Source organism: Papaver somniferum, unplaced genomic scaffold (genome assembly GCF_003573695.1).
Source record: "Papaver somniferum cultivar HN1 unplaced genomic scaffold, ASM357369v1 unplaced-scaffold_15, whole genome shotgun sequence".
Taxonomy (NCBI): Eukaryota; Viridiplantae; Streptophyta; class Magnoliopsida; order Ranunculales; family Papaveraceae; genus Papaver; species Papaver somniferum.
Window position 1 is genome coordinate 3,714,226 of NW_020624376.1, and position 13,001 is coordinate 3,727,226.

At 35.7% G+C, this 13,001-nt stretch overlaps 1 protein-coding gene across 1 annotated transcript; it reads left to right on the forward strand.

The window, feature by feature from the left end:
- Window positions 1-4,268: 4,268 nt before the first annotated feature.
- On the forward strand, window positions 4,269-6,245 carry LOC113335787 (cytochrome P450 CYP736A12-like). The gene is made up of 2 exons (XM_026581827.1): window positions 4,269-5,081; window positions 5,208-6,245. The coding sequence occupies exons 1-2, from the start codon at window positions 4,398-4,400 to the stop codon at window positions 6,036-6,038; spliced, it is 1,515 nt and encodes a 504-aa protein (XP_026437612.1). The 5' UTR covers window positions 4,269-4,397; the 3' UTR covers window positions 6,039-6,245.
- The last annotated feature ends 6,756 nt before the right edge of the window (window positions 6,246-13,001 follow it).

Consider the following 13,001-nt stretch of genomic DNA (forward strand, 5'->3'; position numbering starts at 1 on the left):
TTTTTTTGAATCAATCGAAGATCTTTAATGTAGTTTTAACCCTAATTACTTACTTTTTATGCAGATTCAACAATGGAACTAAGAAGATCTTCAACAGCAGCAGAAATGAATTCGTCGTACGAGAAAATATCTGAAAATCAATAAGATTTCTCTCGTTTTTAATTGAATCAACAAGTTTTAAATCTAGGTATGTGTTTAGGATATTGTTGTTTCTGTTGTTTTTGTTGTTGTTGTTGACTTGTTTTTGTTTTTATTTTGCTTATCTCGCCTACACATCGTTTGATTGATGAATCTGTGGCAGTGTTGGTGGTGGATATGCAGGTTCTGGTGGAAGATGAGGAGGTTGTAGTGGTTGAGTTGGTGGTATTGGAGAAGTTTTGGAGGAGGATCTGAAGTCAGTGGTAAGTAAGCTGATTCTTTCTTTCTTATTTGACATAACTTGCTTTATTTTCAACATTTTTTATGAATAGATGTATTTTGTGTACAAATTTATAGCAATATGACATGTTTTGTGTTGTTTCATTAATTTTGTATTATGTGTACAAATTTATAGCAATACGACATGTTCTGTGTTGTTTCATTAATGTGTATGGATAGTTTGATACTTAATTGTATCAGAAGTGCAAGGATGAAGGTTTGTGTTTCGATTTTTAAATGCCAGTACCTTTTGTTATTTGTCTGAAACTTTTACAAGTAATTCACTGGACTTGACTGATAGACTAGCTTTGGCACTTGATATCATAACATATATTGACATATTTAAACTGAACCAAGAATGATGTTCATGTGAAACCAATCCTTTTTTAGTTGTTTGCTCCTGGCCTGTAGTTGTATGTTTTATTTGATGTTTGTGAGTCTTCGTTTATATCTGAATAGGTACTTCCTTGGAATTCTACAACTGAAGTATCTAGTATTCATGTATTGGAGGTGATTTGTATATGAGCATCTAGGAAGATGCTGCAGTGACTACCAGAGCCACCACACCTTATATGACATGTGTAACTGTTGATTACACATTTCATATGCATGTGTAACTCCAAATTACACATTTTATATGCATGTGTAACTCCAAAGTACACATGCATTTTATGTGTACTAGATGATTATACATGCTTGTTTATGAGTGTTTAGTTAGCTGATTATACATATGCTATGATTTGATGAAATTTGTAGTGGAAGGTATGCTGATCTTTTGTAATGAAATGGTACTGAACAGGTTATGGATGTGTTGATTTCAGAGTATGAAAGTTCATAGAGAGCTGTAGGAGTGTGCAAGTTGTACAGATGCAGATTTGGCATTGGTTTGTAATGAACTAGTACTGTTATTGCTATCATATAACTCAGGTATGCACTGGTTGAAGAATCAGAATGGTTTGAGTTAATGATGCTCAGGTAGATTTATGTTAGGAGTTAACATTACATGTACTGGTGCAACTACAGTTAAGACAGTGGTATGGAATAGAGGAAATGAAGCTGGCTGGTGCTGAGATTTGTACTCAGTTGGTGTTGGTTGCAGTTGCAGGACATGGGTTCCGATGGAATTGATATGTGGTAAGTTATGGCCTGAGTCTGAGAACTCAATATTGCATGCTAGATGCATGTTAGGATAAACAGGTGCAGACTATGGATGTGTAACTAGTAGTTGCACATGCTAATTAAATATGTAACTTCTAGGTACACAAGCCAAATAAATGTGTATCTACTAGTTACACATGCAAATTAGATGTGTAACTTATAGTTACACATGCTAATTTGATGGGATATGCATATGTAACTTATAGTTACACATGCTAATTTGATGGGATATGTTATAGTGGTTATATTTATGAAATTGAGAAAAGAACATCAAGTCCTAGTAGTAGGGAGTAGTAGTGGATGCAGATTAGACTAATTAGATGCAGGTTATACTTATAGTTACACATAATAATTAGATGTGTAATTTCTAGTTACACATGATGATTGTATGTGTAACTTATGATAATATGCATGTGTAACTATTGTTTACATGTGTAACTACTGATTACACATGCATTTTGTTTTCCTGGGTTCATATCTATACCCTGCTGAATCAGTTGTGTGATCATTTTTTGCGATATTAATGTGCTAGCACAAGGTTCCCAGGTGTTTGTATTATTCTGCCAGTATAATTACTGTCTGAATCTTTACTTTCTGTTGCTTAAAATGTCCTTCGTCATCGATAATATGAAAATGAATTAGGTACATCTAGACTAGCGCTGTAAAACGTCTTTCTGTTAATACAGTGCTAACAACGTCTTTCTGCTGAAGAAGTGATATCTTAATTAAGAGCTTCTCATTCACTTGCAAGGTTAACTGTATTATTTTATGACTGGTAATTGCTTGATAGTCACCTCTCGTTTTTGCTAGTGTTATTCATTTATAGATGGATTTGCTGATTTTATGTTGACATATCTAAGTCAGATGCATGTGTAACTCCTAGTTACATAATTCAGATGCATGTGTATCTTCAAGTTACACATGTTAATTAGATGTGTAACTTTTACTTACACATACTGATTTTGGGTACACATATCAATATGTATGTGTAACTCTTAGTTACACTAGTCATATGCATGTGTAACTGCTAGCTACACTAGCCAGATGAATGTGTATCTCCTAGTTACACATGTTATATGCATGTGTAACTCTCAGTTACACAATTCAGATGCATGTGTAACCGCTAGCTACACTAGTCAGATGCTTGTGAAACTGAAATATACATTGTTTTATGTACTGTTCATTTTAATCGTATAAATACTGATTGCTTGTTGTTATATTTCAGGTTTTAGATAACTTCATAAAAGATAATTGCTTAAACGTGGTAATGGTCTCGCTGGAACTGGAGTTGACGCTGAATACACAAGTCAGATGCATGTGTAACTCTCAGTTACACTAGATAGACACATATGTAACTCTCAATTACACTAAACAGATGCGTGTGTAACTTCTAGTTACACATGCTAAGAAATTATTGTAAATGAATATTAAAGTAATAACTTTTTTTTTTGTGTTTTTTTTTTTTGATGTCTATTTATTTGCATATATATACAAGTGTAACTTTGCATTACACATATCATAAGGATGTGTAACTTCTGGTTACACATGCCATATGCATGTGTAACTTCTGTTTACACCTTCGCACTGTATTTTAATAATTTCGGGCCTAGATTTAATAATTTTGGGCCTAGATTTAAATTTTATTTAATTTTGGGCTTGACAATAAATATGCATAAGGGTATCAAGGTCTTTTAAAAACTCGGGGCCTAGATTTAAACTTTTTTAATTAAGGGCCTCATATTATGGGTTATCCATGGGTTGGGCCTGAGCCTAATTTCCCCTATTCGTTATGATTAGTGGTTGACCCGAGATTGACTTAGAAAAACCGAATTTCTTCCCTCCTAATAACACCACAGACTGACTAATGTAGTCAATATCGTCCGTATCGGCCGATATATCGGGGATATTTCGGATATCGGCCCAGAACGATACGACAAGAAGGATATCGGGGATACGATATTCGCCCGATAATATCGGCCGTAACGGTCGAATATCGGCCGTTTCGGTCAAATATCGGCCGTATCGGTCGATACGAAATTTTCCTACATTTCCCGATATGAGACGGTATTGATCGTTTTCTATAAAGTTTAAGAGTAATTTTGGCGAAGAAAGTCTTCCAGGTGATAGTAGAGGTGCATGTAGCTCTCGAAGCAAATCTACTAAAGTTACTCTTTTGTTTTTTTGATAAAATTGATGTTATCTATTATATCTTATCCGAAAATGTGTGGAGAAAATGTTTAATATAAAATTATAATCTCTAAATGTAGAACCGATATTATACCGATATTTCAACGATGATTTCCCCGATATAAAATCGTACCAGTGTATCGGTCCCGGCCGAGATGAACCGATATCCGATATTAACTACATTGAGACTGACCAAGGGTGTCAGTCCAAATGTAGACCATTAATCACTGAATGCCATTTAGGATTAGTGTTTTCGCAATTAAAACTTCTCGAATCATCTAGTTGGTCCTTTTAATGCAGGCAGCTGCAAGAACAAAAAATAATCTAGTAGGTAGAAATGGTTAAATATGGTGGTTCCAACCACTCTTCACTAGGAAATTATAGATGCCCACTCCGCACCCCCAACTTGGCCATAGTTTAGTTTTTTCCTTCCCAACTGTATCAATGATGGTTAAATGCCAAGTACGGCCGTTAACATTAAAGTGAATGTTTATGGTTGGAATGGCAGTTGACAACCAATTCATTGCAATAATAATAAAATGTAGTTGTGTTAATTTCTTGCATCCGTAATAAGATCTATTGATTCTGATATCTTCATTAGTAAAGTTTTTCCATGTTATTTTTCTCGGATCACCATGTTTGTGTCACTATTCTTGATAGCAATTCTATTCTTGCTTTCATACCTCTTATTAAAGTCATCACTTTTCAAAGGTAGTAATAGTAATTACAAATTACCACCTGGTCCATATGGTTTACCAATTCTTGGCAATCTTCATAGATTGGGTGATCTCCCACATCAAGATCTTCAAAAATTATCCCTCAAATATGGACCCATAATGTATATGAAACTAGGTCTAGTCCCAGTCATTGTTATCTCATCACCGGAGTCAGCCGAACTAATTTTCAAAACTCATGACATTGTTTTTGCTAGTAGACCAATACTTGAGTGTGGAAGATACTTTGGTTATGAGCAAAAGGGTGTAGTTTTCAAACAATATGGTTCCTCATGGCGATATATTCGAAAACTATGTACTGTACATTTACTTACCAATTCGAAGATTGAATCGTTCAAGTCTACACGAGAAAGTGAAGTGAGAAATGGTGTTGAATCCATTAAAGTTGCAGCTGCTAGTCAAGTAGTTGTGGATTTGAGCTTTATAGTGGGATCATTAGCGGAAGAAATAACACATAAAACTATATTTGGATCACTTAAGGACGATCAGTTTAACTCTAAGTTTCTCATCCAGGATGCTTTTCGGTTAATAGGAGCCTTCAACATTGCTGATTATATTCCGTACGTGGGATCACTTGACCTTCAGGTATGTGTTGTGTATATGTCCTCAAGTGACTTGAAATATGAGAGTCAGTTCTGTATCAACTTAGGTTAAACGTTATTTTTCTCATGCATTTTTTATTTTTTATTTTTTTTGTGAACTTATGTATAGGGATTGGTCAGGGATATGAAATCAACCGGCAAACTGGTAGATGAATTCCTGGAACATATTATCGACCAACATATAAAAGACCATGGAATAGCACAACATGATCATTATCAAGGGGACTTCGTCGACATTTTGTTATCCTTAATGAATGCACAAGAGAATACCATGAATAAGGAACTGAAATTAGATCGAGAGAATGTCAAAGCAATCTTGTTAGACATGATTGCAGCAATGATGGATACATCAGCAACGACGGTCGAGTGGGCTATCTCAGAACTCATAAAGAACCCTCGTATCATGAAACTAGTTCAACAAGAATTAGAAACAGTGGTCGGGTTGGATAGACAAGTCGAAGAGACTGACCTAGTGAAGTTGGAATACTTAGAGATGGTACTAAAAGAGACTATGAGACTTCATCCTCCAGGCCCGCTCTTGATTCCTCGTGAATCCTTGGATGATATCAACATTAATGGTTACGATATACCAAAACAGACTCGTGTATTTGTGAACGTTTGGGCCATCGGAAGGGATAAAAAAGTGTGGTCGGAAAATGCTGAGGAATTTTACCCAGAGAGGTTCATTGAGGTGGATACAGATATGAAAGGGCAAGACTTTAAGATTCTGCCGTTTGGCTCAGGTCGTAGAGGTTGCCCTGGAATGCAGTTGGGTTTAACCATGGTCCGGTTGATGTTGGCACAATTGGTGCATTGCTTTAATTGGGAACTCCCTAATGGAATGTCACCCTATAAGTTGGAAATGAATGAAAAGATGGGTTTAACCGTTCCTAGGGCTAACCATTTGATGGCAGTCCCAAGTTATCGGTTAACCATATAGGTTCCAACAATACCGATCGATCAAAACGCTCATCAAAATATGTTTTTGTTGTTTGATTTTTACTTGTAATTTTTGAGTTTAAGTCTAGCCCTCGTTGCTTTCCCTTCTTTTACTAATAAATTTTCCCTGGGGGTTTGCTTTTAGAGTATATTCCTCAGATCCACTGTACAAGATTGTGGTGTATTTGTGGAGTATAAATTTTACTAATATACTAGTTTTCCCTTCTTTCACCACAATCTTTTATTTTGATCACAACCTATACAAGATCCACTGTGTATAAACCTTTTGGAGATACAATCATTCAAGAAATATTTCAACACAGTGTCCACTTGATATTAGGATTAGTCCGAACTGACCCAACTCGTGAATTAAATATCAAAGGCAAGTGGGGAAAACCAATACACTTTGTGTGATTGTCTATGGATATGAAATCGAGACAATACAACAATAAAGTGATCACTTGATGAATGGTACGGAAATAACCGAAACCAATGGAACAATATCAAGTGCCCTGTTAACGTACAACGTGCAATTTACTTTAATTATAATAAAACAAATATAATAAGGAAATTAAAAGTAAATGGCATAGCAAGATTTTGTTAACGAGTAAACCGCAAATGCAGAAAAACCCCGGGACCTTATCCAGAATTGAATACTCTCAGGATTAAGCCGCTATACAAAATCTAAACCAACTTCGTATAGTTGAGACCAAGCAACTAAACCTATAGTTCACCTAGTTCCGTTTGTATTCATGCGCCTCCAACTTGTTAATAAGTCGCGCACTTGGAACAATTCCTTTGGTTCGTATTCCAAACAGTAAAGGAACAACAAATTTGTTCGGTAACAACTCTTTTCAATCAAGTGATATGAGTTCGACAAAAGGCTCTTCTTTTTATCCCAATAAACTCCTTTGTCAGGTCCTTAGATCTATCCAATAAAAATTACCAAAGTAATTGTCAAGATTTTACAATCAATACTTTGAATCACAAATAATTGTATTGATGCCGATCTACACAACTAATCAATCAAATCTATATATAAACCGATTATAGTTGGATCCTTTTCAGCCGAAACAAGTATTGTGCACACCAAAGACTATGAACCCAAATCAGAAATCTTCTTCGTCTTCAAATCTTCTTAGATCTTTAATAAACACCTGCACACAATCAAATTGAATCTCTTGTGATCAATCACACACAGAACGGAGTCTGTTAACAATGGATTATCACAAGATGTCTTTAGAACTACAAACAGTCTAAAGATCCCCGTCGAAACTTCGATCTAGTTTGAGTGAATCTTATTAAAAGAAGAGAAGATTCTCAAGCATAAACAAACTAGGTGCAATCAAAGTTCAACAACCGTTAGTCAATCAAATCAATCGAAAACTAATAATAAACCACAATTATCTAGTTTCCCACCAACGGTACTAATAGAGCTTCTCAATCCCAAAGAAGTCTTTAAACCGAGCGACCGTAAGAGATTTCGCCTAATTAGGTTACATTCCTCTCCGAATAGGCGGCTTCACCAGTAACAACACCACTAGGTAGTTTTGCTGGCTCTGAGGATTAGTTTGCTTGAAATGCCAACTTCAATATTTAAAGACCAAGGAAGTTTGGACACCAAGGAATATCCAAAACCGAAAATATTCTCAAGATATGTAATATATTTCCAAATTCGGTTTCCATAATTCCTGGAAATGCTTTGTCCAAATATTGACCAAAAATCTCTTAGAAAATCTCCAACTAGTAAATGCACATTACTAATTTTTATTTTCTAAATATATGCAAAGCTAAAAACCTTAGTTACAAGATTCTTAATTTATTTCGATCTGGGATTCTCCTTTAGCTATTAAGGAATATCTTTCAACAATAAAAGATAAGCGTTACTGCAAATGTTCAAAGTATGTCGACATCTTTACTTTGTAAATCTTTTTTCATACTTACAATCTTGTAACCGATTTTCCACACTTCCGAACAATTTTAGAATTGGTTCATCTGACTTTCAAGAACTATGTGATTGATTATCCTATCTGAAAAAGTGGGGGTACAACAACCTCATCCAATATTTCGATTAGCAATCTGTATGGACAAACTCTAATATACTTTTAATAGAATCAACTAGACTCAATCTTAATAAAGTATATCAAAGAGTTATATCTCTCTTTCTCGATTCAATTCTTACTCAAGCAAATAGTAATCTTCGAGTCTATTTTTTTTTTGAAGGAAACAAATGAATAATTATATTAATCCTCACTAAAAGTGAGACATTGCATAATACAATTAGGTGGTTCATAATGATACCACCATCTGTTAATAAAGTTTGAGATTGTGTATTGAGCTAAGTCATGCGCAATAGAATTAACATCTCTAGGAATAGCAACAAATTTAATTTCACTAAAATCCTTGATGCGATCACGAATAGATAGAACCGTTGAGCGAATACTCCAAGGGATCTTATTCGTATTTCCTGTCACTGCTTTTGGAATCTCAGATGCGTCACCTTCCACAATTACACGAGGAAGTTGTAATCTTCTAGCCAGTTGTATTCCAAAGCCATATGCTTTTGCTTCTGTCAATGCTGCGGAGAAAGTATCAGGGCAGATTGCGCCACAGCCCAGATGATTGCCAAAAGAATCTACTGCAACTGCTGCCAACAGCTCCTTTGCCATTATTGTATGCAGCATCCACATTGATCTTCACAAAGGTTGAAGGTGGAAGTTCCCAAGCTGCACTATTATTTTGATTAACCTGAATAGCAATAGTTCAAAGCATGGTGCAGATCAAAATGATTAAAATATTCCAGAGCTTTGTGGATACAAAGACCAACCGCCGTGTGATTATTGTTAAATACCAAATCATTCCTTAACTTCCAAATATTCCACATTAAGCAAGAACCTAAGTTCAGCAAATGCCTTGATCAGGGTAAGCCAACCAATGACTGATAACTTCCATTATAGTTTCTCCATGTGTTTCAATCAATATATGACTGTTCTGATACACTTCGAAAACAAACTGACAGTTGAAGAATAGATGAAATATCGACTCCTCTGCTGAATTGCACAAAGGACATATGTTCTGAACATTAGGATTGTATTACTGAGGTTAGCATAAACTGCAATTCCATCTTGAAGAACCTTCCATAAGAAATTCTGGATCTTTGGAAGGGTTTTAACTTTCTTCCAAAATTGTTTCCACAGAAATTCAGCCATCGAAGAGGTTGTTGGATTATTATGAGAGAGAAGTTTATAACATGACTTTGTAGTAAACTGCCCAGAGGGAGTTTTCATCCATATTAACTTGTCTTGAACTTCCTCTTCTTGCGGAATATATATTTGAGATATAATTTCCACTTGGTCCAGCGGGAATAATTCCAACAATAACTCCACATTCCGGCTTTTTTGACCTTGAACAAAGAGTTCTGAAACCTACATCACCTGAATGATTGAGTTTTGCAACATGGTTGGTCTAAAACCCGGTAGATTTGGGATCCATGGGTCATTCCAAATCTGGAAGTTGTCTCCAGACCCAATAAACCAACAACAATTATTAGTGAAGATGTTACGAACTGCAATCATATCTTTCCATGTATTAGAAACACCCTGCTTGACCTGATAATCCCAAAAAGAAGTATTCTGCAGATACTTTGCATGAAATAACTGAACCCATGCAGCTTGTTGATTTTTCAAGAATCTCCAGACTAGTTTAGCAACGAGGGTGATATTGACTAATTCCATGTTCCTTATTCCTAAACCTCCATCTTCCTTTGCTTTCATCGCTTTTTCCCATATGAAGAAGTGTTGTTTTTTTGAATTCACCTCATGACCCAACCAGAAAGCTCTTTGAGTTTTGTCCATTTGATTAGTAACTCCTTTGGGAAGAATACATGTTCTCATGGAGTAGACTGAAATTGTTGAAAGAACACTTTTTGACAGTAGAGTTCTTCCAACTTGGTTAACAAAGAACCCTCTCCATCCAGCAAGCTTTGAATCAAACTTTAAATTTAACGGTTGAAAATTTGAAATGTTTCAATGTTTCTATATGATTTCAAAGGATAAGTCCCCAAATACTTTTCATCTTTATGCATTTCCTTAACTCATAGCGTCTGGATAGTTCTTCCTGTATTAAAAGAAGTACATCCCTTGTTGAAATGAATTTATGACTTCATAAAATTAATAACTTGGCCTGAAAAGGATGAGTAAGTATCCAGAACTCTCTTTAATTGAAGCACGTTACCGATCCTCTGAATTTTCACCAAAGAAGAACAAGTCATCGGCAAACATTAAATGGTTGATGATTGGAGCTTGACTGTTTATCTGATAACCACTGTAAAGACTTGTAGCTTCAAAATTTTCCATCAGAAGAGATAATCCTTGAGAGCAAATGATAAACAAAGCGGGTGAAAGATAACAACATTTTCGTAAACCCCTACCATTGTTAAAATTCTCGTATGGAGCACCATTAAGAAGAATGGAAAATGTTGATGAAGTTACACAATTCATTATCAGGTCATGTGAATGATCATGTATCCCCATTTTGTGAAACATAAAGCTTAAGAAAGACCAAGAAACCCTATCATATGCCTTAGACATATCTAATTTAAGAGAAAAAAAACCTTGTTTAGATTTAGATTTGTTCATAGAATGAAATATGTCTTTCTCTATCACCACATTATCAATAATCTGCCTATTCTTCAAAAATGCATTTTGAGACCAAGATACGAATAAACCCAAAAACGGACTAAGTTTATTGGCCAAAATTTTTACCACAAACTTATACAACACATTACACAGTGAAATGGGTTGAAAGTCCACTGTTGTGGATGGGTTTTTGATCTTGGGGATGAGGCTAATATCTGTTTGGTTTAACTTACTTGTAATGATACCAGTGGCAAAGATTTGTTGAATATACTTTGATGTATCTACTCTTACAATTGTCCATCACTTCTTATAAAACACCACCAGGTAACCATCTGGGCCAGGAGAACCAAACGAATTTGTTTTCCTAACAACATTCCAGATATCTTCATTGGTAGGAATCTCCGTGATTGACGTGCTTTCTATCATATTCAGACTGAAGGAAGATTCTTGGATATCTGATGTAGATATGATGTTTACATCTTCTTGAAAAAGTTGTTTGAAGAAGGAGACTAATTCATCATCAATTTCATTAGGATTTGTGAGCCAGGTATTTGAAGCATTTTGGATATGAGTAATATTATTCTTCTTTCTTCGTTGTTGCACTGACAGATGAAACTATTTTGTATTTTTATCTCCTGTTTTTAACCACACTTGCTTCATACGCTGCTCCCAATAAGTTGTATTCATTAAGATGTATTCATTTAATTGATCATAAATCCGTTTCTCCTTTTGAAGAATTGCTGGTGTTGGAGTCAAACCCTGGAAATGAAGTAAAGTCTTTTTAAAACTGTTGATTTTATTCTTAATACATCCGATTTTATTTCTACTCCATCTCTTCAGAAAAGTTCCTAAAGCGCTGAGGTTAAGTATCAGATTTTCAGAAAGATTGATGTTCCGAGACTCTAAGACGACCTTGAGGAAATCTGGGTGTGAGCACCAATAAGCCTAGAATATATAAGAAGGAGGCTTTCTTAGAACATTTCTACAAGTGTTGAGTAGGATCGGGGCATGATCACTTGAGATTCTTGGAAAATGGAGAACTCCAGCATTTTGGAAAATCAGACACCAATCCGGGGAAGCTACCACTCTATCCAATCTCTGCCTAATAAGACCTTGAAATTGTCTACCATTACTCCAAGTATAAGCTGGACCAGAATATCCTAAATCCATAAGATGATTTGAGTGGATAAATCCGTTGAACTGAGATATGGTATTATTCAAAGATTGGTCTCCTCCATGCTTTTCTCTTAGAGAGGAAAGGGCATTGAAATCACCAATGAAACATTTAGTACCTGGAACGTGTTGAGAATACATCGACAAACTTTTCCAGAATCGAGCTCGATCGTTTCTATTTGGTGGACCATAAACACAGAAAAGGTTCCATTGAGGATAAGGACCTGAAGGTTTAATTTGAAGATGTATTAGGTTCTTCGAAAAGGAAATAATTTCTGCAGCAATATCTTGTTTCCATAAAAGTATTAATCCGCCACTACGACCTACAACATGAACTATGCAATGATTCGAGTAGCCAAGTCTTTGAATAAAAGAAAGAGAAGAGGGTTCTGATAACTTTGTTTCTGACAAAAAAATAATATTGGGTTTTGAACTTCTGAGGAAAGATTGGAGAGTTTGAATTGTTGGGTCATTCCCTAACCCCCAACAATTCCATGCAAACACTAACATGGACCGTGCGGCCTATTAGGGCTAGCCGCCACCTCCCATTGGTCATCAGAATCCTCCTCGATTCTTGTAGCCATCTCTGATTGTGCGTCTCCAATATTATCACATAGTCCATCCAACATTCGTTTAGAGCCTCTTCGATATTTGGAGGGAACTGATTCCGAAATAATGGTAGAGCTAGAGCCTCTAGCCATCGATTTCCATTCACGCCTCCTGGGAGTCTTGGTTGGTTGTCTGGGGTTCCATAAAACCCGTCCACAGTTATTATCCTGTGGTTTTCTGTTATCCCTGGATAGAAGTTGATGAACATTCTCATTAATAGATTTATCAGGGACTTCTCCTAGAGATGCTCTTTGTCTTTTTGTAACGAACTGAAAGGATTCAGAGACTTGTAGAGATTGAGCTCTGTTGTAATTTAGTTGTGTAGCATAATTTTGGGTATCAAAATCTATCAACTTTGTTTTCACTAAATCAGAATTCAGTTGTTGCAGAGATGGGATTGAAGCAGTTATTGGATAATTATGTCCACCACGTTGAGTAGTTGTTGTAGAACTGCTCTCTGAGAATTGAATGGGTGAATTAAACCCAAACCCAGGTGGTTGAATAAATGCTGAAGCGGTTTTTCCCATATAAAACTCATCTATAGA